Source organism: Triplophysa dalaica, chromosome 14 (genome assembly GCF_015846415.1).
Source record: "Triplophysa dalaica isolate WHDGS20190420 chromosome 14, ASM1584641v1, whole genome shotgun sequence".
NCBI classification, from domain to species: domain Eukaryota; kingdom Metazoa; phylum Chordata; class Actinopteri; order Cypriniformes; family Nemacheilidae; genus Triplophysa; species Triplophysa dalaica.
This window is the reverse complement of record NC_079555.1, coordinates 19,752,312-19,777,450: the sequence shown is the minus strand read 5'-3', so window position 1 is coordinate 19,777,450 and position 25,139 is coordinate 19,752,312. Positions and strand designations below refer to the sequence as shown.

At 37.1% G+C, this 25,139-nt stretch overlaps 2 protein-coding genes across 4 annotated transcripts in view; one reads left to right on the top strand and one right to left on the bottom strand.

Moving 5' to 3' along the window:
• Window positions 1-224: 224 nt before the first annotated feature.
• iqcg (IQ motif containing G) lies at window positions 225-5,186 on the bottom strand. 2 transcript variants are annotated; one of them, XM_056766769.1, is made up of 10 exons: window positions 5,125-5,186; window positions 4,961-5,036; window positions 4,741-4,808; window positions 4,434-4,562; window positions 4,240-4,321; window positions 3,782-3,943; window positions 2,655-2,729; window positions 1,061-1,192; window positions 877-978; window positions 225-617 (listed from the first exon to the last, which is right to left on the bottom strand). In XM_056766769.1, the coding sequence occupies exons 2-10, from the start codon at window positions 5,033-5,035 to the stop codon at window positions 516-518; spliced, it is 927 nt and encodes a 308-aa protein (XP_056622747.1). In that variant the 5' UTR covers window position 5,036; window positions 5,125-5,186; the 3' UTR covers window positions 225-515. The 2 variants fall into 2 exon arrangements, with proteins under 2 accessions (XP_056622747.1, XP_056622746.1); XM_056766768.1 differs by having other exon boundaries at window positions 4,961-5,178.
• Window positions 5,187-7,540: 2,354 nt separating this feature from the next.
• hipk3b (homeodomain interacting protein kinase 3b) overlaps window positions 7,541-25,139 on the top strand; it is a 49,320-nt gene continuing 31,721 nt past the window's right edge. For both annotated transcript variants that reach the window (XM_056766767.1, XM_056766766.1), the window contains exons 1-2: window positions 7,541-8,034; window positions 19,429-20,695. In XM_056766767.1, the coding sequence (XP_056622745.1) occupies window positions 19,431-20,695 (1,265 nt within the window). In that variant the 5' untranslated portion in view covers window positions 7,541-8,034; window positions 19,429-19,430. The remainder of the gene's footprint in view (window positions 8,035-19,428; window positions 20,696-25,139) is intronic.

Sequence of the window (25,139 nt, the reverse complement as noted above, 5' to 3'; positions counted from 1 at the left end):
GTTAAGGTATTAGGTAGGATTAGGGAAGTAGAATATGGTAATGTTGAAGATGTGCTTTTTTAGTACTAATATACAGCCAATATGCTAAAAATAGGCGTCTAATAAGCAATAGTTCATAGTGAGAATTTGTCACTATACCTAAGTGATACTCATTTAACAGTACACAAACATTGGCATGCAAGAATATCACACAAACTCAAGTTGTTGTTTCTCCCATTTAATTTCACGAATGCTTTATTCTTCGAGAAACAAAAACATAGAATAGCAGGAAAGTAACCTTGACAGTTTGCATGAAATGAAATATGGTGTTTCTGCGCCATCTAGTGTCATACAAGTATAACAACAGCAGAAGTCCGCATTAGCATATTTTCTGGATGTATTATAAACAGGGGTGCAAATAAGTTTTTCTGTCAGGTTCTGTTGATTTATTACACGAATAGCCTACATGAATAGCATTATTATTTAATACAATCGCCTATATAATAACTATTCTGCAGCCACTAAAATATCAGAAGTCATTTCTTCTTCTTTTTGGCTTTTTTAGGCTTAGCCTGATTTGATTTCTTCGGAGAGCGCAGTCCCCTGCGAACAACAGTTCCCCGCCACCACGACTGGATCTGAGAAAATATACAGAAAACAAATTATGTCAAAGTATCAGACATACTCATCTGCATTATATTACCAACTTCAGCCAACTTTTACTGCAGGTATCCTTTTCATTACAAACTGAAAATATAAATTTCGTTACAGCTTTTTTGTAAACCTTGTAAAGTGGCAATGATATACTATACTGTTTTTTTATACATCTGTTTAACGCTTTTCAACTGCTTCAGCATCAGGGATGTGAGAGGTGTGTCTGCAGCAGGTGTGTTTTACCTTTATTGCAGCATCTCTCTCTCTCTGCTCTTTCTCCAGCTGTATGCGCAGCCGTTCCTTCTCCGTTCTGTCTTCAATTATAACCTTCTGCATTTCACGGCACTGTAAGGGTGAATTCTTTATGCGTTACGTTATTGAACATAATTACTAAATATGTATAGCAGATTTTAGTTTATTTGATGACCTTTTTGGAGAGCTCATGAAGTTGTGTCAGGTTGTTGGCTCTTTTGTTCTGCAGAGCAGTGAGCTCTTGCTCTTTCTCCTCCATATCTTTTTCATAACGCTTTATCCAAAACGGCTTTTTCTCCTGTAAGCTCTGCAATAACAGCAATTTATAGTTTCAGAAGATTTGCTTTCATTGCAGCAGTTAAAGAGATTGTTACTCATTATTCTCACATACCTATACATCTACCCTCAACTACACCACTGCCCACAATCATGTTTAGAATTTATTTATGAAAAAGAGATGGCTTGGCTTATCGCACCTTGGGATATGGAACACATCCCACTTTTTAAACTTCTGATATTCATTCAGCATACACTCTGAAAAAATGCTGGCATGTTTCAACCAGTGGAGCCCCCAGGATCTTTTGGGGTGGCCAAATGGGGCCAGTAGAAATTGTTAGGGAGGCACAATACAAAATATGTGCTATAGCCTACCTAAACCAAATGTTAGACAACAGTTTTGGTATTGCCAATACTATTTATAAAGCCAAATAGAAAACTCCATAAATTAACTTCAATAACCCTCATGTTGAGTTTGCATGTTCTCCCCGTGCCTCGGGGGTTTCCTCTGGGTACTCCGGTTTCCTCCCCTGGTCCAAAGACATGCATGGTAGGTTGATTGGCATCTCTGGAAAAAATTGTCCGTAGGGTGTGAGTGCGTGAGTGAGTGAATGAGTGAGTGTGTGTGCCCTGCGATGGGTTGGCACTCCATCCAGGGTGTATCCTGCCTTGATGCCCGATGACTCCTGAGATAGGCGCAGGCTCCCCGTGACCCGAGGTATAGTTCGGATAAGCGGTAGAAAATGGAATGGAATGGAACCCTCATGTTTATTTTGAGTGTAAATTTGGTTAAAATAAGGAAGGCTACACAAGAAAAAAAAGTATGCTTAAACCCGACATACTGTACAACTGCCATTACACTGTTGCAGAACATTTTAAGAAAAGTGCAAGTCTTACAACTCTGATTCAAAACAAAATTACAACTCTTGGATGCATTTTACAGTAATGCAAATTGCAGTTATCAGTGGAACATGCCACAATAGTTATCAGCCCATCAGAGAAAATAACCATTGAAAAAAGTATATACTTTCGCTCGGTTTGATAAGCCCACTCTAACTACTCTCAGGAGCCCTTCACTAAAGTGACAGTGTTGCCAGATCTTTATAGAAAAAAACAGCGAACAAAGACAAGCCGAAAATAAACCTTCAAATCCAAATAATTTATATTTTATAAGACCAAACAAATCTCAGATATCCGCAACTGATCATTTTTAATAGCTAAAGCGCCAAGCTTTATGATCTTAGAGCAAAAAGTAAGCGATTGAAGCATATAAAAATAACCAAACATGGCAACACAGCAAATTAGAGCTCTTTCCGAGCAAACTAAACACAGCAAGTCTGAAACTAAGTCGAAAAAGAGCAGATAGCAATGGGTTATATTCCCAGTTGCGAGATGACATACGTCGCTATGGTTACCAGTGTGTCAAACTCCCTTTTTATTTTAAATAAAAAAATGACATCAATCTAAATGAAATGACATTGTGCTTCACTCACTGTGAGTTGTCTTTTAAGGAAATCCTCCATTATTGTGTGAGCGCTCTTTTGCTCCTCTAATTTCTCCTGCAGCATCTGATGACGCAAACAAATGAAGAAGAAGATGGCATTATAACACTTATACTGAATGTCTGTGGAAACTTGACATGTGACGTTATCTAAAATTAAGCATTTACTTGGCTCTAAGAGTATCTATGCTCTTTAGTTAAAATAAATAAATAAAGTATAAGTTTGAAAATTGCGCTGAAATAAAAATAAAACTTGTTTAAGTGCCCGACACTTTAATATCAGAGTGGTCACTATGTAACGGTGGCGCAATATGTGACCCTGGATCACAAAACCAGTCTTAAGTAGCACCGAAACATTTATAGTAAAAGACAAAACTACATTGTATGGGTCAAAATTATTGATTTTCTTTTATAGCATTAATCATTAGGATATTAAGTTAAGATCATGATAGATGAAGATATTTTGTAAATTTCCTACTTTAAATAATTAAAAACTTTATTTTTGTGAGTGGATGGCCTGTCACAGTGCCCCTGATTAACAACTTCGGAGGCAATTTTCTCAATATTTAGATTTTTTGCACTCTCAGATTCCAGAGTTTGAAACGGTCGTATCTCAGCCAGATATTATCATATTCTAACAACTCATACATCAATATAAAGTTTATTAATTCATCTCTCAGATTATGTAAAAAAAAATTAATTTCGAAAAATTTACCCCTAAGACTGGTTTTGTTGTCCAGGGTCACATATAATGCAACTACACTGCTGCTAAAAACTTTAAGGACACTTACTCATATTTATATTTTTTTATTATGGATTTACAGGCATTTACCAGACACTTTTATTCAAAGCGAATTAGGGAAGACAATAAATATAATAATAGGGCAGATCTTTAAAAACAGCGAAAAATTTAGTGGTAAAATAAATTATTTTAATGTTAGGCTATATCTTTAGTGTTCTTCATTGCTTGATTCAAGTCCATATAAAATAAATTAACATAATGCTTTAAACATAACAAATGTTTTGTAAACATATAAAATATCAATAAACACATTTCAGTCAAGGGACCCTTAACTTTTAACTATTTCATACACCAGGTTCTCAAACACAGATACACACCATGACTTCATCCTCTAGCTCCTTCTCCTTATGGGCATTGATGTTCTGTCCCTCACAGATCTGCTGTTGTGCACAGTTATTCACATACTCCACCTTCCATTCAGTCCTCACCCTCATGTGCTCAACTTGCTTTCTCAGGTGAGCGATTGACTCCTTAAGCCTCTGGGGACAGAACAGCCCTTTCACTTAAGCCAGCGCAAAAGACACATGGATAAAATCAAATAACATATATAAGGTATGACCTTATTATGCGTGACTTTTTTAATTTGAGGTGAAAATCATTTCAGAGGCAAAGCACGTAGTTACTTTTTTTGATTAACAAAAAAATATCTAAGAAACAATGTGCATAAAATGGAAAGAAATGTGTTTTAAAAATTTAAGCAGGGTTGATTTTGGTTTAAGAAGCAATATATAGCCTATACCATTTGTAGGCAATGTAGTGTAAAGACATACATTACCTCACACCCTTCTGTTTTCTCCTTCTGGATGTTATCCAACTGTTTTTGAAGATTTTTAACCTTTTGTCTGCTTTCTTCCTCTCTATAGTTGGAAGAATATGGACAGTACAATATAATGTCTTTTACCGGATTGAGGATATAAATTGTACCACATGATATTTTGCTATAAATAATATGTCAGTTCAAGTTAAGACCTGATTAATATGTCAAGAAGTTGTGCTTTCTTCATCTTCTCCTCCTGCACTGCTGTTATCAAGCTTTTACATGTGTTAGACTCCGGCAGCTCTTCAATTAAACCATTAATAACATATGCGACAAAGTGCCTGTGAAACAGTTTGCAGCAATGAATGTGTGATGATGAATAAACATATAAAATATAATATAAAATCAACAAAATCACATAAAGTCCTTTTATACAATTCATTGATTTTGAAATAAGCCCGAGTTTGTTCCCAACATGGCCAGCAAGTTGTTTTGGGGACTATATTACTATAGTTATACCTGTCTCTCTGCAACTTGTTGTCAGGAGGAGGTGAGCTCTTTACTGTGACATGCGACTTGCTCCCATCCTTCAGAAAGCAATAATAATAATACATGCAATATATCCGGTGTGTATGAATAGACTACATTAGACAGCACTGTAGTTGCATAAGTTGCATTGCTATATGAATGAGTAGAAACAGAATAAATCGGGTCATTTGTAGTTGTAAACCTTACTCACAGTATCCGCTGCGGGTCGTATGATGTTTCCTATAACTGACAGCTGATCAGCGCAGTCCTGCAAAACTACACACATCCTCAACGCATTTAAAGACATCTTACAATTACTGTGTATATACATATATATAGGCTAAAATGTATCTTTTAAATAGCCTAATAACATACAACTTTAGCTGCGGATTTCCTTTCGGTAGTTAGGCCTATTTAAAATTCAACGGAACAATACCCTTAAAAAGACGCAAAACGTGCTGTCATGGCAACGGCGTTGCTAGTCGTGATGTCATGGGCTTGCTTACATCATAGGGTTTACATTACAATAGATTTAAATAATAGAGCGTTCATGTGTGTGTGTGTACAGGCAACGTCATTCACCACGCACTTCTGTTTAAATAAACGTATTACAACATCGTTACCATAATAATAAGGCCTGTGTTTACAAGGTAGTATATTTGCATATTTTGTAGATAAAATAACGTAAAAATATATTTTAAGATAGGATATATTATGTGTTTATATTGTTTTCTAAATTGTTATTTATTTGTTATTATATTTGTTTAAGTGTATCAAAATACATACACCAAAATTCAAATTGCACACGATTCTTCTTTGCATCAGTAGAGGGCAGCAAATGGCGAGTGGAGGAGTCACACATGTCAGGCTGTACTAGAGGAGCACAGAGTCCCCCGTTACTGAACTCTTCACCTTGTGTAAGCCGGTTTTTAACGTAGTTGACTTGCATTCATTTTTTTAAATTATTTTAACGATTTAAGCTTTTAATAAGCATATACAAAGGTATTGTTGCAGTTAGTTGTAATATTATACATTTGAGAATTTAACAGAAGCATTTATCAAATTGAATACAAACAAAGGAGAAACATATTGAAGAAGTTCAATTTATGGCACAAGATAAATGAAAAAGTCACAGAGTTTTAACAATTGCCAGAGACCAAGAAGAAGGAAAGAGAAAAGATCACGGGGAAGTTGTTGTCTTCAATGAAGTTTACTCTTTTCATTGGGTTGTTTAGAGACTTCAACAGGCCGTTGTTAAGTGACAGAGATTAGGACTTCAACAGCTGCACAAAAGTAATTGACCAAAAGGCTTGAGTATGTTCTTATGCACATACAAACACTCATGGCATCTGGTTGATACTAGAGCAAATGGAAGTACCTTACTAACACTAACAACTGCAGCTGCTTTGGTTCATTTCAGCTGCTTCAAAATAAATAAAAGTCAGAAACAGGTTACCATTTAGTCAATTTAAACAGGATTAAAGCACAATGTGGTCCTGTTCATACTTTCTTATCATTATAGTTTACACAACATGATTATGGTAATTTTGTTTTTAGGGTCAAAGTCCCTTTAAGGAAAGTAATTGCACTAATGGCCAAGTCACACAACACTCAAGTATGGGGGAGACGGTTAGATCACAATAGGGAATGGGAACGTGACGTCAGCAGCTCAATGGATCCTGTTACTTAACACCGACACTACACTAGAGACTAAACAACAGCGGAGGTAGATGTTTAAATGTATATGTACAGTATGCAGTTAAAACACATTATAATGTAGAACGCTTGCTGTGTTAAGAACTGCCATATCTGCTTTAATGACCGGGGGAAACAGATCTGAAAAGAAGCGCAATTTCCCGCTTTGTAGCTTAGAAACAATACAATGGTGAAAGTGCAACTTCAAGGGGATTTTCTAAAAATTCTGCCATTAATTACTCACCCTCAATTAGTTTAACATTTATAGGAACTTCATTTTCCTATTCAGAAAGCTTCCGAAACTACCTTATTTCGAATTCTAGGGAAAAACGGAGGTCGTAGGGATGTTACTTGAGGATGAGTAATTAATGGCAGAATTTTCATTTTTTTGCCGGAGTTCCCCTAAAATGAAAATAAATAACTTTTTCAAGTGTGGCTTTGTCATTTGTTTTTATTATAACAGATTCTTAATTTCTAATCCGCTTCAATATATAAGTACTCACACTGTAAGAAATGTGCAAAATACATTTTGAAATGTAATCTGTGATATAGCTCTTTGTGATCTCTCTCCATGAGGTAACGTTAGCGCTCCTTTGAATGAAGAAGGGAATGGTAACTTAGTCCATTGTGAAAACACCTCAAACATGTTGAGTTTTATTTTATTTCTATTATAGCTTTCTTGCAGCTCAGTGGTAAGAGGAGGTTGTGGGTTCGATCCCAGGGGATTGCACATATTTAGAAACAAATGTATAGAATATGCAATGTTAGTCGCTTTAGATAAAAGCGTCTGCCAAATGCGTAAATGTATTACTGTCTCTTCGATCGTGTCCCCAAACATGGCGGTGACTGTCCCAAATGCTATGTACAATAACGTAGATTCCCAAGCTCAAAAAAACGAAATTTGTATTTGTAAATTTGTGTAACCTTACATTTAAGGTTACGTTACCTTACATTGTTTCTCAAACTCAATTAGTGCTTATATTTTTTCCCCAGTTTACTTTAATGCTCATGCGCAAAGTTTGGCAAGCGCGTCATAATGCCCCATACAGAGCTCCTCCCCATGGAATTATTTATTTAAACCCTTAATCCATGAGAAATTGTGGAAACTCCAGTTTGTCAAGAATTAAAACGGTTGGGATATGTTATTGTGCTTTTTATTTTCTTGACACCTGTGTCTATGCTTGCACTTTTCCTCGTTTACAGTAATATCACCGCGGCGGCTTGTTTTCATCGACAGTCTTTGCTACAGTCTACTCGTCGGTCGATTGTTCGTGTCTGACTGCAGTGTCATAAACAGCAGACATGGAATGCTCCCGCAGCTGAGAGCTGATCTCCTCGCACCCATCATGAGCTCCGCCGCCCGTATTACCGTCAGCAGAGCTCCCGCCTCAACGACGTGTCCCGGCCTTGCGTCGCTGTGTCCAATCGGCTCTACCGTCGACGTTTTTCATGTGTAAAGTGCGGCGGATCGCGTTGTGGAGTGTGGACTCGGGACAAGATGGCAGCAGAATGAGACGCACTCATCTACGTGCTGCGAGTTCAGCTAAAGTGTGTACAATGAGCGGAGGACACCTGGATTATATCTGACAGGTGAGAAATTCGGGATCAATGTGTTGAAATAACTCCTTATCCTGTCCGAAGTCTTATTGAATGTAGATCAATCACACAGAAACACGTGTCGTTTATTTATCTCCTATAGTTCCAAGCTATGATTTCTATGTAGGAAACTATTTTGAGACCGAGTCAGTATGCAGTGTAGCCATCTAAAAAGGAAAATGAGTTAATAAGATGTGGTTATGTGTAACCAAGCATTTAACAAGCTTTAGTGCTTAGTAAGTCAATAGTACATTCAGGTATGCACTTAAAAAAAGACTGTCTGTTACTGTGTGCATGTTACAAAGTTACTATTGGATCTAGAACAGCACAGATGAAACAAATTCTTCATCTCCTACATTCTGTGAATAAAGTGTTATTGTATTTATCCGTTCGCAAACCAGATTCCAGAACGTACCTACAGTCTAAAAAAAGCTCAGAGAAAGTCACACAAGTATTGAGATGACATGTATCTGCAGTGGGATAGGTCAAGTGTTAAATAAAAATAGACTGCTTTACTACATGAGAAAAACTCATGTGGTGTATTGTTAAAACCACCCAGAGAGCTCCGCTAGTTACCCTTTAATATCCGATTAAAATGCATAGATTACAAGTTCTTAATCGTGACTTTAAAAGCAGATAGCGGGGTTCCATGTTTCTTTTTGTGTGGTGGACTGACCAGTGTGGTGGTGACCAGTGTGGTTTTGTGTGGTGGACTGTGGTTTAGTTTGACCTTATGTGTTTTTGCTTTTTGGAAGAATGGGCGGTTCAATGACGATAACCTGGCTGCCATTTGAGTACACACCACGGTTTTGGTCTGACTCACTGTGGTGAAGCCTGTGACTAAAATAGACCTGACTACAGTGCATGCTGTGACTCCATGAAGTTTGTTTTAAGGGATGCCACAGAAATGACCTACTTTGTCTTTGCCTCCCAGGATAGTTGGCGTTAGGGTCTCCCTGTGATCTGAATTCTGGGAAAACATGCAAATGTGTTTGTTTGGAGAAGCGTTTTCCCTCAATGGCCTTGCGTTCCTTTGTGAGTGGTTCAGATCACCAACATACCTTGCTTTATGAACCCTGTTATGGGGTTCAACCCTGCTTGAGTTGTTACTTTTTGACAGTTTTGAAGTCAACTTGGTTTGAAGGTCCTCACACCATTGTTGATTTATTGCTTAGTTTAGCAACTGTTGCCAGAATGAAAGCAGTTTATACGGTATGTAATGATCGTGCAATGGAAGCACTTTTTGCATTTTGAGCAGATTTGTGTAAGTGATCTAACATATAATGTTCTCAGATCGAAAGGAGGCATCCAAGCTATGTCTAGCAACCAGAATATCATAGAGATATGGGTGAGAATGCCAGCACCCGGAACACCCTCCAGCCTCATGGCAACAAGTTAAAAGAGACCCAGAACACTTGCATTGTGGTGGTGATTTTTCCATGAACAAGCACCATTTACATTTTTAAATAACATGGGATTGACAGTTTTAAATGGTTACGGTAATAATAATGTTTCGGGCCTTTTTTCAAAAAAATGTTGTCATACCTTGTTTTAAATAAAAAGGAAATTGTGTTTTTACGAAAATTTTATTTGACTTCTTGAAACCAAGATTTTTTTGACAAACAATGTCAAACTGTCAGACAGTGCGGTAAGGCTAATTTCTGCAATCGAAAACAAATCGATATTGAGAACTCCACACTTTAGATGTTACTTGTTGCTTCCAAGAACACTAGTATTAAAATTTAAAAATGTAAATGGTGCTTGTTCATGGAAAAATCACCACCACAATGGAAGTGTTGATTCAACTCTCTTGTTTCCAACATTGCATGAATCACATCTACATGATTCATAAGAGTATCCCAGGGATTTCCAAAGTTTTATAGTGTGTGTGTAAAAGCAGAGAGGGAAATTCTGGGGTATTGCAGTGTAAACACACAATGAACAAGGTCAGAAATTAAAGTACTGTGGTGGGATTACAAAGTCCTCTTATGGAAATGAATGAAATCAATTTGAATCTGTATACTAATATTAGCTAAGGTGCTGACAATGTGTGGCAAAAATGAACAAACATCGTGAACCATTTTAATGCTTGCGTTTTCGCTTTAGTCATTGAATTTTTGGAGAATACTTGATTCTGATTGGTCAGTCGCAACATTCAAAAAGGACGTTAGCCGTTTAACAGTTGCTAAAACTGATAATATATGTCCCTACTGCAAGTAATTTTTTACAGATACTTATAGGTGTAATGTTTTACTCTGATGTTTGTTACGGTGATATTTTAAAATATTTTAAATCGCAATTTTAAGTATTTTTTTTTAAAAATCTTTAGGAGCAAAATTAATAAAAGCGTTGTTGAGATGAACAACAATCTCATGGCACTCTCTTCCTTATAGACCACTTCGGATGACGTATAAAGCGCTGGTTCGACACTGGTCCAGAAGAACTTTCTGTTTCAGTTTTTTAAGACCCAAACGTTTGAACAAAATACAACCAACAGAACATTTTATAACAATTAAATCTAAAAAATATTCATTAAATCTTTTCAATGTAGTTTTAAAAATAAAATAAATAAAAATGATTGCGGTGTTAACTATAAGGTGTCTAATTGATATTAGTTTGTGTGATTTCAATTCTATTCTCAATTTTCAATGTTTGTGCTGTAATACTAAGCCCTACCACATACCACTACTTCCTAACCTTGTTTTTTTCAGAAGAATCTGGTTATTCCCATCGAAGAATGTTGTCACAACGTGAATTTTCCTTTTGCTTGAAAAAAGGGAACTCGCTTAAATTTGACTACTTGATCTTTTTTATGAGGGGCAGTTTAGGCCTTAATTATTGGAATGACTCTAACAAAGACTAGTGAAATAAAAACATTGATTGAACTTAGTGAAATTCATTCAAATGTATTCATAAAATACATCTTACAAACACTAGTCAATTTTTTTTTTTATCTAGCTTAGAAAAAATTCATTCATACTTATTATTGAAAAACCTCTTACAAACACTAGCGAAATAAAAACATTGATCAAACTTATTGAAATTCATTCAAATGTATTACTGAAATAGTTTGTATAACCACTAGTGAAACAAATACATAGTTAAATTCTTTAATTTGTATTTATGAAACACATCTTACAAACACTAGCGAAAATCATTCACATGTACTGACAAGTCTTTTACAAGCACCAGTAAAAATAATTTAGTTGAAATTAATAAATAACCTTAACAAACTATAGTGAAATTCTTTCATATGCATGGTAAAACGCCTCTTATAAGCACAAGTGCACTACTGACGCAACATGTTTCAGATATAGTTGATGAAAGATTTCAGTGTAGTTGATGAGAGGTTATTTCACTAGAAAAGGAAGCTGCATCCGCACTTCAGTTTAGTTTGATTAGAGCCCCGGCAAACTTTTGTAATACATCTGTTGTTGTCGCAAAATGTAGTTTTCACAGTTTGTTAGACTACAACGTGGTTGTTTAAACTTACAATATGATGTCGAATTATAAAGGCGCGAATGTAAAAAAATGCGCTCTTTCATTTTCGGAGTTGCAAGAAGTGGGCGGTCAGTGGTCATGAGTCACGACCTGCTGAGAACAGTAAAATCAGGCAGCTCCTGTTACTTGTCGCTGGTCCTGATGTCTCGACAGATCATGTATTAAATATCTTTCAATTTAGGTATAACGGGGGTTTATTGACTTTCATCTTGCCTGCAAGGTGTGACAGAGCTGGCCCTCACTAAATCCTTGGTTTTTTGAGTCAGATCTGTGGGTGTGGCTTGTTGGATTTGACTAAATCTTTGGTGTTTCAAGTCTAACGAAACCTTTACCCTAACCATAACCCTACTCTAACCATCTAAACTAGATAACGTTTTTCACTACTGTATGGGCTTGTACACAAAAATACAATTTCAGTAATTAAGTTTCTCCCCTCTGTGATTCTTACTTCGGGATGAAATTTAGTGTGTGCGATATGTGTCATCAAGCACAGGGCTTGATGTTGTCCCATATAATCACAAGCAAACTGCAGTCACTCTGTAAAGAATTTCACTGCAAAAGCAGGTCAATGGCTTTAACTTTGTTAGTATGCAATGCAAGTCAACATGTGATCAAAATTGACCCTATTTGCCCACATGTTACTGCCTGGTCCTCTGTTTGATGAATCATTGCATTCTGTTCAAAGAACAAAATCTTAGACTTGATCATTTATAATCAAAATGTAATGTGCTTTTTCCTAAAAATTTTCAGCTGCTTGGTGTTATATAGAGACCATTCTTCTCACTAACATAAATTTCCAATAAAAGTCCTCCCTTAACATGCAAGTATGACAGTAGAATGAGTTGGGAACACAGTTACATGCTAAATTTAATGTGTAGCTTGCAGGTGTTTGCATTCCTGTTACAATTGTTAGAGCATTGCGGTGGTAAGAATTGCATAGGTCATGCGTTCAACTTCCAGGGAAACACACACACTGATATAATTTGAAGCAGTTGGGGCGTTTCACCAAAACCTAGGGTATGGCAAAATTTCCTCTGGCCCTACGAAAACAACCAAAGTATCTAACAAAATATCTAAACAATACGCACAAGAATCCACAAAACTGAAATAATGCATGTTGAACACCCAGAGAGACTGAAAGATAATAAACACCCTCGCATCAATTAAAATGTGTTTCTTTAAAGCTCTAATTTCTGCAGTAAAAGGGCGACTACAACAAAATATTTACTTAACCATTTGCCATTTAAATTGTGTGTGACAATGGCTTCAAACCCACACCCAGATGTTGTCATAACAACCCCCGACGACAACGTAATTCAGGTGAGAGTCTAAAATATAGGCCAAACATGAAATTAACAGTAAAGAAGATTTAATATTTAAACATGCAAGGATTCGAAGCTGCATTGCTATAGGATCAGAATTGCTGGTCACATGACTTACTCACTACACCATTGAAGCCGTTGATGAGTAAGTGTTGTTTTTACACTCCAAAATAGACAAGCTTATGATGTCTATCCATTAAATATACAGCAGTCAAAATATTTGGATTATCTTTGATGAGCATTATTATGGACACTTTGTTTCCACTGTTTTATCTGAATGCCAGGGCATGACAACTGCCATGCTCTGCCATATGCAAACGCCGCCCCTGGTTTGAAGTCAAGTGTGCTGTAAGCTGCAATTTTTTGTCTACTTTTCTAACATTAACACCTCCATTTTTCTTGATGTGTTATTATTATCAGTCTGCTTTTCCTGTCTATTATTTTGTATGTTATGTGTGCTGTGTTTATTAGTGTTGTAAGGTCTTTGTTTAATATAAGCAAATGACATTTTTTTTTGTTTTGTGTGTTTTATTAAGAAAGATATTGAACCCACCATTAAGTCAAGCAATTGCCGTTCCTGAATTGCCCGCTATTTTAAAACGGAAAGTAAAATGCGTAATGTGTACGGCCGAATCTTTCGATCACCCCACAGCAAACCCCTCACCCCTTGTGTTTTTTCCCCGTTAATGTCGATTAACGGGTGGGAAAATTTCTTCACTGCAACATCCCTAATAAATACTATGTCTACGCTGGTTGTAGTGGTGCAGTAAGTCTTTTTGCTGGAGAAATTATAATTAGTATGTCACGCGGCACAAACATGCAGCATGGATGCCGCCATTATTGTTTGAGGAATACTCACCCATGTCTACAGTCTAAGCGCGTAATACGCATGCGTATGACGTCATCGTTTTTGATACTTCCGAGTTTAAAAATGCCATCCATTTAAAAAAACCTGCACTTTGAGACCCATTTCAATAATAGACTTTTTAGTTGAAAACAGTCTTGTTTAAACGGACTCTCAATTTTAATGGATAAATATAGGAGGTTGTTTTCTTAGATTATAACTACGGATGGGTATCGTTAAGGTTTTAACGGTATTACTACTTTTATTGATACCACTTATCGATCCGGTACTTTAACGGTACTCCTTATCGGTACTTTTTGTTGTGTTTTTTTATGAAAGACAAAACTAAAGCTGGAGTTGTTTTCACTATTTAAAACATTCTTTACTGACCTAACATATCTAATGCAGGTACAAGATGACTGATACCCGCTTATTATTCATAGAGAATTAAAATAAAATGCATGTGGGCCTAAGTTTGTTTGTGTTTTTTGTTGTTGTTGTTTAATAATAACCATAATTGGACCAGATGCGGGAGTGGATTGGTTCACTGTAACTGTAGCTTTACATTCACATAGTGTAGTTAACTCTGTTTGGGCTTAAAAGATATACAGGTTTGGAACCTCTAGCATAGTGCACACACAAAAAAAGTTTATGTATTTCATCAATACAAATTAATTTTTAGGTAAGCTCTGCTTTATAATTTCTTAAGCATAATTTATTATTATTCATCTATTTTAAATGCAGTACTGTGAAAGCATTTTAAATATTTAAGATTTTATTAGGCTACTGCAGTAAAAAATACTCTAAAGATTTATATGTAGGCTTTTTTTATGTGATGTGTGTTTATTAAATGATTACATACTAATTTAAAGAAACCTTATGCAATGTTTATGTCGGTGTTATTTAGGAAGACTGCTTGGCTAGCATACGTACCTTAGGACGTGGATGATGAGCTAGTAGCTAGGCAGTCGAAAACTTTGCATTTCTCTGTCTGCACATTAAACACTTTTGAAAGATGTTTTGCCAGATTGCTTGTGTTTCTGCTCTTACAAACAAAAATCTTGTTGCACTTGTTGCAATGAGCATTGTCTGCATCCACTCGACTGAAATGTAACCATACTTTAGACCGTTTGATTCTCTCCGCCATCGTCACTCTATTAAGCACGAGCTCTCGTGTTGTGTGCGCACAAGCTCTATGTAGTGTGGGACAGACGGACATTTCGTGTGCGAGATTGCGAATAGCGAAAATGCTGGTAAATGTCTTTAATATTATCGCACATTAGAAATGGTTGGTCAGTTAAAATATGCTAGGTAACGTTTATTTAGCAATAATAAATAGGACAAGTTTTTTCTTAATTTCTCAAGTACCGACAGCAGAACCGTTAACGTCAGATCTTATCGATACTTCGGTCTTTTATAATTTAGCCGTAGGATGGATTAAGTACCGGCTTTCGGTACCCATCCCTAATTATAACACTTTAAGTTACATGTCAGTCAACTTTTCTAGGTATTTTAAAACTGCAGATGAGTCTCTAGGAGTCAGAAAAAATATGTTTTTTTTGGCTCATTTGTTCATAAGCACAATGTCAGAGTTGATGTGATAGTACTTTAGAACTGAACATTTTCATATCATGTTATGATATGGTATGGTATGATTATTTGTATTACAGAACAGCCACTAATATCTCGCTTGGGCTTTGATGGCTGTTGCTCTAAGCTCATGAGCTTTAGCTTCAGCTGAGCAAGTCTCAATGCTTGTTTAGGGCGTCAGCCAGACGAACATGAAATTTGCAGCATCTTCTCGAAATTACTGTTATGTGTTTTCCTGTTGTTAAAACCACTTTTATCATGTTGCTTTTCATAACATTTTTATTTTGGTACTCAAATCAAAAGGTGAATCATGATCAGTTATACATTGAAACAGCTAAAATAGAGCAATTTATTAAATTTGTGCAAGACCTAAAACGAATGTGCATAATAGTGTGTGTGCTTCATGTAGAGACTGGCTCAGTCTCATTCAAATCACTGTTAATTGTGCGTAGACTTGCATCAAGCCTGAGTAAAATAATGGGTTATATGTTATGTTTTTTTAAATTACCAAACCCATTTATATTCTGTCAGGACACCTAAAACATATGCTGCGAAATACATACTAGTTAAATGAAGCTTTTGTGTCTTTTGGAAGTTTGAGAAAAGGTTGTCACCATTAACTCCATAATAAACAACAGACCAAATGCAATAGTTTTATAAAAGTATAATATAAGTGTCTAAAGTAAGAAGTAGATCAAAAAGACAATAAACAGAAAACGTATTATTTTTTGTGAACTATTCCTTATAGAGATTTTATTCTTATGACTTGTTGACACCACCATTTTCCATCATCAGGGCTACTCAGGCAAGCACAACTCTCATTTTCTTTGAAAAATATATGGATGTAGTGGTGCAAGCTTAACTTGAATCAAGTTGTGCCAAATTTTGTCGTTCAAAGTGAAAATTCTCAATCTTAAAGGTACTGTTCTGAATATATATTACCTTCCTTGATTGGATATCTAATTGGAAAAAAAATGTCATGAACTCTTAAACTCTGCCTGTGGTGTCTCTAACTTTAACCCCATGCTCTGACCCGTCACTTTGAATCAGTGGTTGCCTAGAGACCTGAGAGCGGATTCATGGAAACTGATATGAAAAGGTCATTTTGTACCCATGAGCGGATAGCTATTTCTCTTTACGAAAGGTAACGGAAGGACGGTTGGTGGGTACTCCTTCTGGGTATTCCTTCTGTTGCAGAATGTCATTGTCTTTGCCTGTCGTCTAAAGCTCAGACCTAGGGTTAAAGGTCAAGAGTGATGTCAGCCTGATGATGCAAATCACTGCATGCAAAAGGTTCAATGACACGTCGCGAGTTGTTTACACTCAATTCATGGACACTGGTGACATCACATCAAACTCAGGAAAGCTCCTTTTTATTATGATCATTTGATCCATTATTACAACATACACATTGCAGAGTTTCAGGATTTACATCCGCAAATAATTGTTGAAGTGTTTCCAACATGATTTTGAGAGACTGTGGTGCTGATGGTGTCACGCACTTATTGCATATTTGTGACATCACATGCGTTTAGTCTAGTGTTGGCACCTGAAATCCGTTTTGCTTCTACTGTCTGATCTATCACATTATATAGCATTTGAACACAACTGAATGCTATTTTCACATGATTTGTTCTGTTGTCAGAGATAAAACGAGTATAAAATACTGACTAAACACGAGTCACGACCCAATAACATCTCATGTGTAATCCAACCAGCTATTACTTTAACTGCTGGTAAAATGCTAATTTATAAACGCCACATTGTCTGAAAAAATCACCATACATTTACGCTGAAGAGCGGATATGTGATTTTGGCTATATATTAGTATATCTCACGCAGCTCATTTCCTTTCCTCTTCTCATCAATGTGGTGTTGTGTTATGAGCATTTTTTTTATTTAATAGTGGTGTTAGTTTTATTAAAGATCGTGTCTAGCGGAGACAATTTGGTGCAATTTAAGAAATATGGGAGAATAAAATGTTGCTGTTACAACTACTGATCGCACACACCGTAACGTAGGGAGGTCGAGAGCTCTCACAGATTTACAAGGACAAAGATAAAGCAGTGTTTCCCACAGAATTTAGGGAGACTATGGGGGCTCATCCCAGTTTCCTCTAGGGGGTCCCGGGGGCATGATCCCCATGAGAAAAAAACATATTTTAAAGGTAAATTAAAATTGACTCAAGGACTGGTTACTGAAGCATTTCATCCTGTGATGAAAATTATGTGACTGAATCTATAATAGCTATAGCCAGGGCTCTAGACTAAGTTTTTGCACTGGTTGCACTGCTGCGCCTAACCTTTTTTTTTTCTTAGGTGCACCAGCACAAAAGTTAGGTGCATCCAAATTTTGGACCGCATCGCATTTAACTGGTTTTACCAGTTCACTTTTTTTTTAATTTCCATATAGGCAAAATTTACTTGTATATGATTAACTAACAATCTGGTCAACATAAAGTTCTTTATTTGAAGCACAAATCTACAAGAAAGGAAACTTACTGAAAGAGTGTTGGTGCTTAAAGTGCGGCAGTGAACTGAAATTCAGTATGTTTGTGACGTCATCACACTGTACTGGCGTCTCGGAACTTGTTGTATTTTAATACAACCGAATGCCCAATAAAGACGTTGTTATGTAATTTAGATTTATATATTTAATGTTATATTTAATTCATATGCGATTAGATCTGGGAAAACCCAACACATGGTGCAAATTTATATAGGCATATTACAGTTTTTGATACCATATTCAAGCCCTTTCCAAATCAGTTTTAATTTTGCTCATAACTTGTGTATGTAACTAAAGTTATGGCTGAGGTCGGCTGAAGCACTATGATGTTCAGGAACGGAATGTGGAGAAAAAAGTGTTAAAAGTTAAGTTTATGAAAATAAAACCACAACAGTCCAGTATCGCAAGTGAAAATCACTTTACAGTGGTAAGAGACTTACTCTAATAACAATTTAGTAAAAAAAAAACATTTCCTAGTGTTGAAGTCTATAAAAAAAACTGTACAAAACCGTTTGAATAAAACGAAAGTAAGGAAAATGGAGCAGGGCACTCTTAAAGAACGAGAGCTCTGCCATTATCACTACACAAGGAAACTAACAAACATTACGGACAACAACTAATAAGCAGTGAAGCAAGTTTTATGTTGTTTTCCATGTGAATAGTGTCTGGACTTTTGATCGTCCCTTTTATGTTTTGCGATCGCGGTCTGGCTCGCATGAGCAGTGAACCGGGATAACACCCGTTGCTGCAGACTGGGAGCTTTGTCATCTCACGAAAACATTGTATAAAAAAACTTTGGATGCCATAGTACACACAGGTCAGGCGGGAAATGTGCATTGATACTCCTTAATTCTTCATGTTATGTGGTTTACTTTGATTAAAATTGAAGTGCTTTTGGCGCTAATGAAGGATATTGGAGGATATAGCGCAGAAAGATCATCATTATAAATGTCATGGGTGGGCGTGATGCTAACAGCTCCATGTGTAGACACGCTGCTCATTTTAAACGACAGAAATGAATAAGTTCACTGTCATGTGAGAGAGAGGTGCTGTCGAGGCGCTGCACGCAACATGAGAGAGATGGGCGCGAAGAGCGCTCGCAACTTTACAATGAATTAAGCAATTTTGAATTGTAAAATAAAAATAGGAATCATGAAAAATGGCAGCCAGTGTTGATAATGTTGCTGGTCGCTACAAATGAAATCAATATCTGAAACACAATGATATGTTGTTATGAGAAATAACCTAATAAAAATGTTTTGGTTCGTTTTGATACAATTTCGGAACAAATTGGACTATGATGGCCCCTATAGTCTAATTAATGAATAGGAAACACTGTGTTTTAGTGAATCTATTAAATTGTAGTTCTTTGTGAAAGGGATAAGAGTCACTTCCTAAATTGTGGTGATTTACACAGTGTAACCATAGTTGTGGCTCAACCAACTATTATTTGCAGCCCATTGTAAGAAAATACAATGAATTACTTTCTGCTGCAGAACATTAAACATGATATTTTGAATAGTGTTGGTTACCAAACAACATTGATACTTATTGAATCCCAGTGTAGCGTTGTAAGAACATAAAAGTTTGATTGAAACTCGTGTCTCTCTTTTTTTTTTACAGGTATGGCCTCACAAGTTTTGGTCTACCCACCACATGTTTTTCAAACTCAGACAAGTGCCTTTTGTAGTGTGAAGAAACTAAAAGTTGGGGCCAGAAATTGTGTTTACCATGAAAGGGCCTACCCGCAGACTTACTTGAATGGTAGAACCCTTGGCATTGCATACCCGACGCATCTTACAGCTTCATTCAAGACACAAGATTCTGTGGTCGCCAGAAGCCGTGGGCAGGACTTTCCATTGCAGACCGCTGCTGTACGAGGCGTGCAGCGACAGCATACCACCGCACCGGTTCCACTGCAAAAAGGGGGCGTGCCCTCTCAGGGCAAAGACGCGGAGCAACAGGACAAAGGAAGGGGTTGCCGCAGTGGAGCTACAGGGGCAGCCGAAAGGGGTAGGGGAGAGGGACGTGACTGTCAAGAAAAAGGAGAAGTTGAAGGAAAGGGTGGTGTTGACGAGGGTGGCGGAGGAGAGGAGGTGGGTGACGGTGAAGATTGCGGAGGCTTTAACTCGCGAGACTGCTCCAACAGATGCGGGCTGAAACGTAAGAGCGAGGAGCTTGAGAACTTGGGGAGCACCATGCAGATTGTGGAGGACCTGTCAATGTTGCCTGCAATGTTGCAATCGAATGTGGGAAACCCGCCAGTTGTGGTCCCTGGTGCGGTCGGAGGAGGGCCTGCGAAACAAGGAGGAAGTTCAGGGAGTGGAGATTGTGAATACCAGCTGGTCCATCACGAGTTGCTCTGCTCCTTGAAGAACACCTATGAGGTTTTAGGCTTCCTTGGTCGCGGTACTTTCGGCCAGGTCGTGAAATGTTGGAAACGTGGAACCAATGACATCGTGGCTGTGAAGATCCTGAAAAATCATCCATCGTACGCTCGACAGGGTCAGATTGAGGTGGGCATCTTGGCTCGCCTCAGCAGCGAGAACGCAGACGAGCACAATCTGGTGCAAGCTTTCGAGTGTTTCCAGCACCGCAGCCACACCTGCCTCGTGTTTGAGATGTTGGAGCAGAACCTGTATGACTTCCTCAAGCAAAACAAATTCAGTCCGCTACCTCTGAAAGTGATCCGACCCGTTCTTCAGCAGGTGGCTGCGGCGCTGAAAAAGTTGAAGGCCATGGGACTGATTCATGCTGACCTGAAGCCTGAGAACATCATGTTGGTGGATCCAGTACGGCAACCCTACCGAGTGAAAGTCATAGACTTTGGCTCGGCCAGTCATGTCTCAAAAGCAGTCTGCTCTACGTACCTCCAGTCGCGGTACTACAGGTATGTACAACTCTTATGAGTGTGTTTGGAGCTATGACTTATATAATCAAAATATTCTCCAACAAATATGAATCTCTCTGTTCAATATTATGCTTTTTTAACAAGACTTAATGTTTAAGTTTATGTAGGCACAGTCTGAACTGGTTACTTTTCATATTGTTAGATCTTATGAATGAATGGCTATTTTAAATTATTTGTTCAGCTAATGCAAAAGTCCTTGTGGAATTGCAGTCAGGAAACGCTGCTGATGTAAAACAATGTCCCATGTGTTATAAAGCCACATTGACCCTGTAAAACTATTTGACCTAATATTTTAACCGGTGGGGGGTAAACCATTCTTGTCTTGTCTCATTGCTATGGGAAAGGAAATGTGTTTTGTGAAGTATGACATAGGACAAGGATGGAAATGACTGGAAAATTGAGTTCCTTAGAATGATGCATTGTTGCATATATAAATATTTTGCATTATGTTTACCTCAGTGTTTTAACAGATTGGAGTTTAGAATTGCATGGTAAAATTGTAGGGAGTTAACTTTTACAGAACTGAAATAACAATTATTATATATAGATCGTCATTGACAAGTTTACACGCACAAAGTGTGAGCGCGTTACTACGATTCAATGTTCGCTTTCACTTTCGTCTGTCAAGTCTCGCAAGCACACGTGTTTCGCAGCTTCCAAATCATACTCGACCGCAGAAAAGCGAGAATGGACGAGCTCGACACATGTGCAGAATGTCATACAGTGGACTTGCCTGTCAGCATTTGTCATGCTGTACGCGAATTGGATGTGCGGACGACCAACCCTAATAGGAATATGATTATATTCTACATTTACGTTTACATTCAGTCATTTAGCAGACGCCTTTATCCAAGCAATTTACAAATGAGGCGAACAACAGAAGCAATTAGAACAACACAAGGAAAGCAATGTTGTTTGCTTTTGCTGATGTGTGTAAGCCTATTGCAGTATATGAAGCTACGTAAGTACCAACCATCTTTTTAAAAGGAAAGAAAAGTAGAAAAGAAAGAGAAGTCTGATTCAGGTGTTGGCGGAAAAGATGTGATTTCTTGACATAAATGATTGTAAATAAATGACATGGCATTTGGATAGCTTATCATTCGCCCATTCGTATTTTGTCACGTGACGCATTTGTGTTTACTTTCTAATGTTATCCGTTATCAGCCCTGTGGTGGAAAAGAAAGCCATTTACGTACTAGATGACCTGGATTGGCACGGAGTGGAACAATTAAGCAACGAGAATACGCGCTTTTCCACCATCATGCAGAATCAATGTGATATATAAGAGGAATATACAGCTAACATTTACAAGAGGAATATTAACTGTGAAAATCTGTTTTCAAATAAGGATTTGCCAATCATTAATCAAGATTAATAATTAATTTTATTCAATGTAAAAAAATAATTTGATAGATGAATAATAGGTGAAATTTTCATGCAGTGCAGAAGTTATCCTTCATCTTCACTAAAGCGGTGACATTACAGTGTGTGTGTTCACAAACCTCAATCAATATCTGCGTTCATGTTCCTCTTTTAGATGTGTTTGCTTCCTCCAAACATTCTGTCCTTTATCCAGTGATGTGCAGATGTAAACACCAATATGTACTGATACGAGCTGTGTTGGAGATAAAAGCCAGAACAATCCTATTTCTATCCAGTGTTTAATGTTCCGTTATTAAGATAATTAGCACAGCTAATATAACTTCTGTTTTTTTACTGTCGAAATATAGGCCAGATTGAGTTTAACGTATTGGAATATAGTATTCTGTACAGTGTGGCATTACTCACTGCATTTGCTAAAATGTGCAGGAATAGTATGTAAATTTTTATATAAATGGTATACCACTGTGACACTATACTCCAGAGTGCAGAAAAGTGATTTGGCGTTCTGAATGTAGCTCATTAACTCTAATCTTGGACATAATATGTAGTATTTGTTTAGTTGTAGATTTGGCTTGTGGCATGAGGATTGTGTGCATGTCACTAATCCACTCAAGCTCCTGCTGCTACCTGCTGGATTACGTTTCAACTCATGATCTCTCGGAGCGTTCACTTTACCTTTATATTGGCCAATATGGTTGGGTGATATGACCAGTCTTTTTTTCATGGGATGTTTTTTTTCCACTGTTATAGAACTGCAATTCTGAAAGAGGTGCAATTAAAATGGGTTTGAAATGTACAAAGTTTTAAGAAAAGTTAATTTGCCACCTTTGACAGCACAAACAGAAAACAACTACTCCAAAAAAGTCAATGATTGCGTTTACATGCACAGAATAAACGGAGATCTATCAAAAATCTGCTTTGAAAGAAAACTGTGTTCACATGTTTACATGCATAGTTATAAACCGTCTACACAGAAAACCGCGTTTACATGGAAGTTTGAGACTTGCAGGGTTTCTCACGTGCAAGTGATGTTATTGTCAATAGTCTGTTTGTAATTAAAAATGCAGCGGGAAAACGGTCAAAAAAAAAAGCTGTATTTTTTATATCTCTTCTCATGCCCGCAGTACCTGCAGATGCAACAATAGTTCTCAATTTTGACGTTTCTACATCAACTGCATGATTCCAGAGCGGACTTTTTATATGTTATTTTACTATTACTTCCGATTGGGACGAAATCGGAGTAATGGGCAAAAGACTACCTCTGTCGATCTCTTTTTGCTTACGCCGTTTATGACTTTTCCCCGATAAAAGAAAACCGTTTTCAACATTTATATTACCTTATATACATCATCTTATTAAGCATAATCGCCGTAAGACTGTGCATGTAAACGCGCTCAATGTCACTGCTTAAAAAGTCACTTTTTTTATTTATTATAATGCACTATGGAGTGTAATAAATGTAAGTTTGGACATTGTTTTGACTAAAGAAATTCAAAAGACACTAAGAATTGGTCTTCCTGCGATTGTACACGATAAATCCTAGTTGATAACGTATTCCTGGTGATACCCATTCATCGCTCATATGCGGACACCTCAACATTAAATTTGGTTAATAGTCTTAATCTAAACATTTGTTAGATATTATGGGTGCGTACACAATGCACAAATGGTTTAAGATGATTTCTTGCCTTTTATATCGGATGCATGAACGTAGCTTCCCGTGTGCAGCTCGCACCTACACGTGCCTTCATAGCGACACTATGCCTGTTTACATCCATTACAAAATGCAAGTTTGTATTACGTTATTTTAAATACGTTTATAGTGTATGACAGCCTAGATTATTTAATTCCATTTCTTTTATCCACATTTTTCCGTTCTCTTTCTCTAGCGCGAGTCATAGACCAATACAGATACGTTTCTGTGAGAAGAGAAGGTTCACACAGTTAAGGAGAGACTGATTGACAGCGTGATGCGATTGTTTCCACCCAGGCTATAAACAGCTTTGGTATGACTTGATGTGTATTTGTAGTTTTAGTTCATTTAATTCTTTCTTTACTACAACCTTTTGAAGTCGAATCTCACCATTATATATTATATTTACAAACATTCTGTAGGTATACGTTTTACTTTTTGATTAATGTTTGTGTTTCTGAGGCTCTAGACTACATGCAGCTACCACTTCACTTGTAGCAAAAAGTGGTGGATGGTGTAGTAGTTATATCGACATATTTATTGTTATAAATTCCAGAATATATCATGATAGAGTTTAAAAATCGTCCCTAATCCCATATCGCACATCCCTAGTTAATAGCATATGAGGTGTTGATCTTGAATGCTCTTTTAGAGTAAAACTTGTCTGCAAGCCAGCATTATAATATGATACGCTGTTTAATGAATGCATGATTTATCTTATCATAACAGAAATATCAGACTTGAAAAATTTTCTTCATTTAGAAATTTCTCTGTTTTTGTTCTAACCTCTAAATCGAATGGGACCCGTTCATGTGATGGGCTGTTTTTCCGTTCACATGAAGGCGATCGTGATAGGCCGTTTTGCTGCTCTGGGGAAAACTGTGTGAACTCACAGCGGGGGCTCAGCGCCGGAGACCACTGCCTAAAATTAGCTTATGGGAGGACAGCCAGCTCAGTTTGACTTCTATAGATGGTGAAGCGCGCTGGCAGTCAAAGTGAAATAAGGCGGAGCAAAATGCTGGAGATCACTTTAGCGCTCATTCAAGGTCACTGTCTTTCAGCGTCAGCTGTTTAGTTGCTTTTTAAAGAGTGAGTGTAGACACCTTCTAGTTTAATAAAGGGCTTTTCCAAAAGTCTCCTATTGTATTGATATTTTACAATTCCAGGACTGTATGTAATATGCATATTGTGTCAACATTTATTTGACCACATGCTTTTTTAAGAACTTTTTTCTCTACATTGCAACCAGGGGGATTAAAACTGTGAATTTTAACTTTTTAATGAAAATGTGTTTTTGTGTTCCTTTTGTGAAAATAGAACAAACATTTAAATGATATAGTGTTGAGT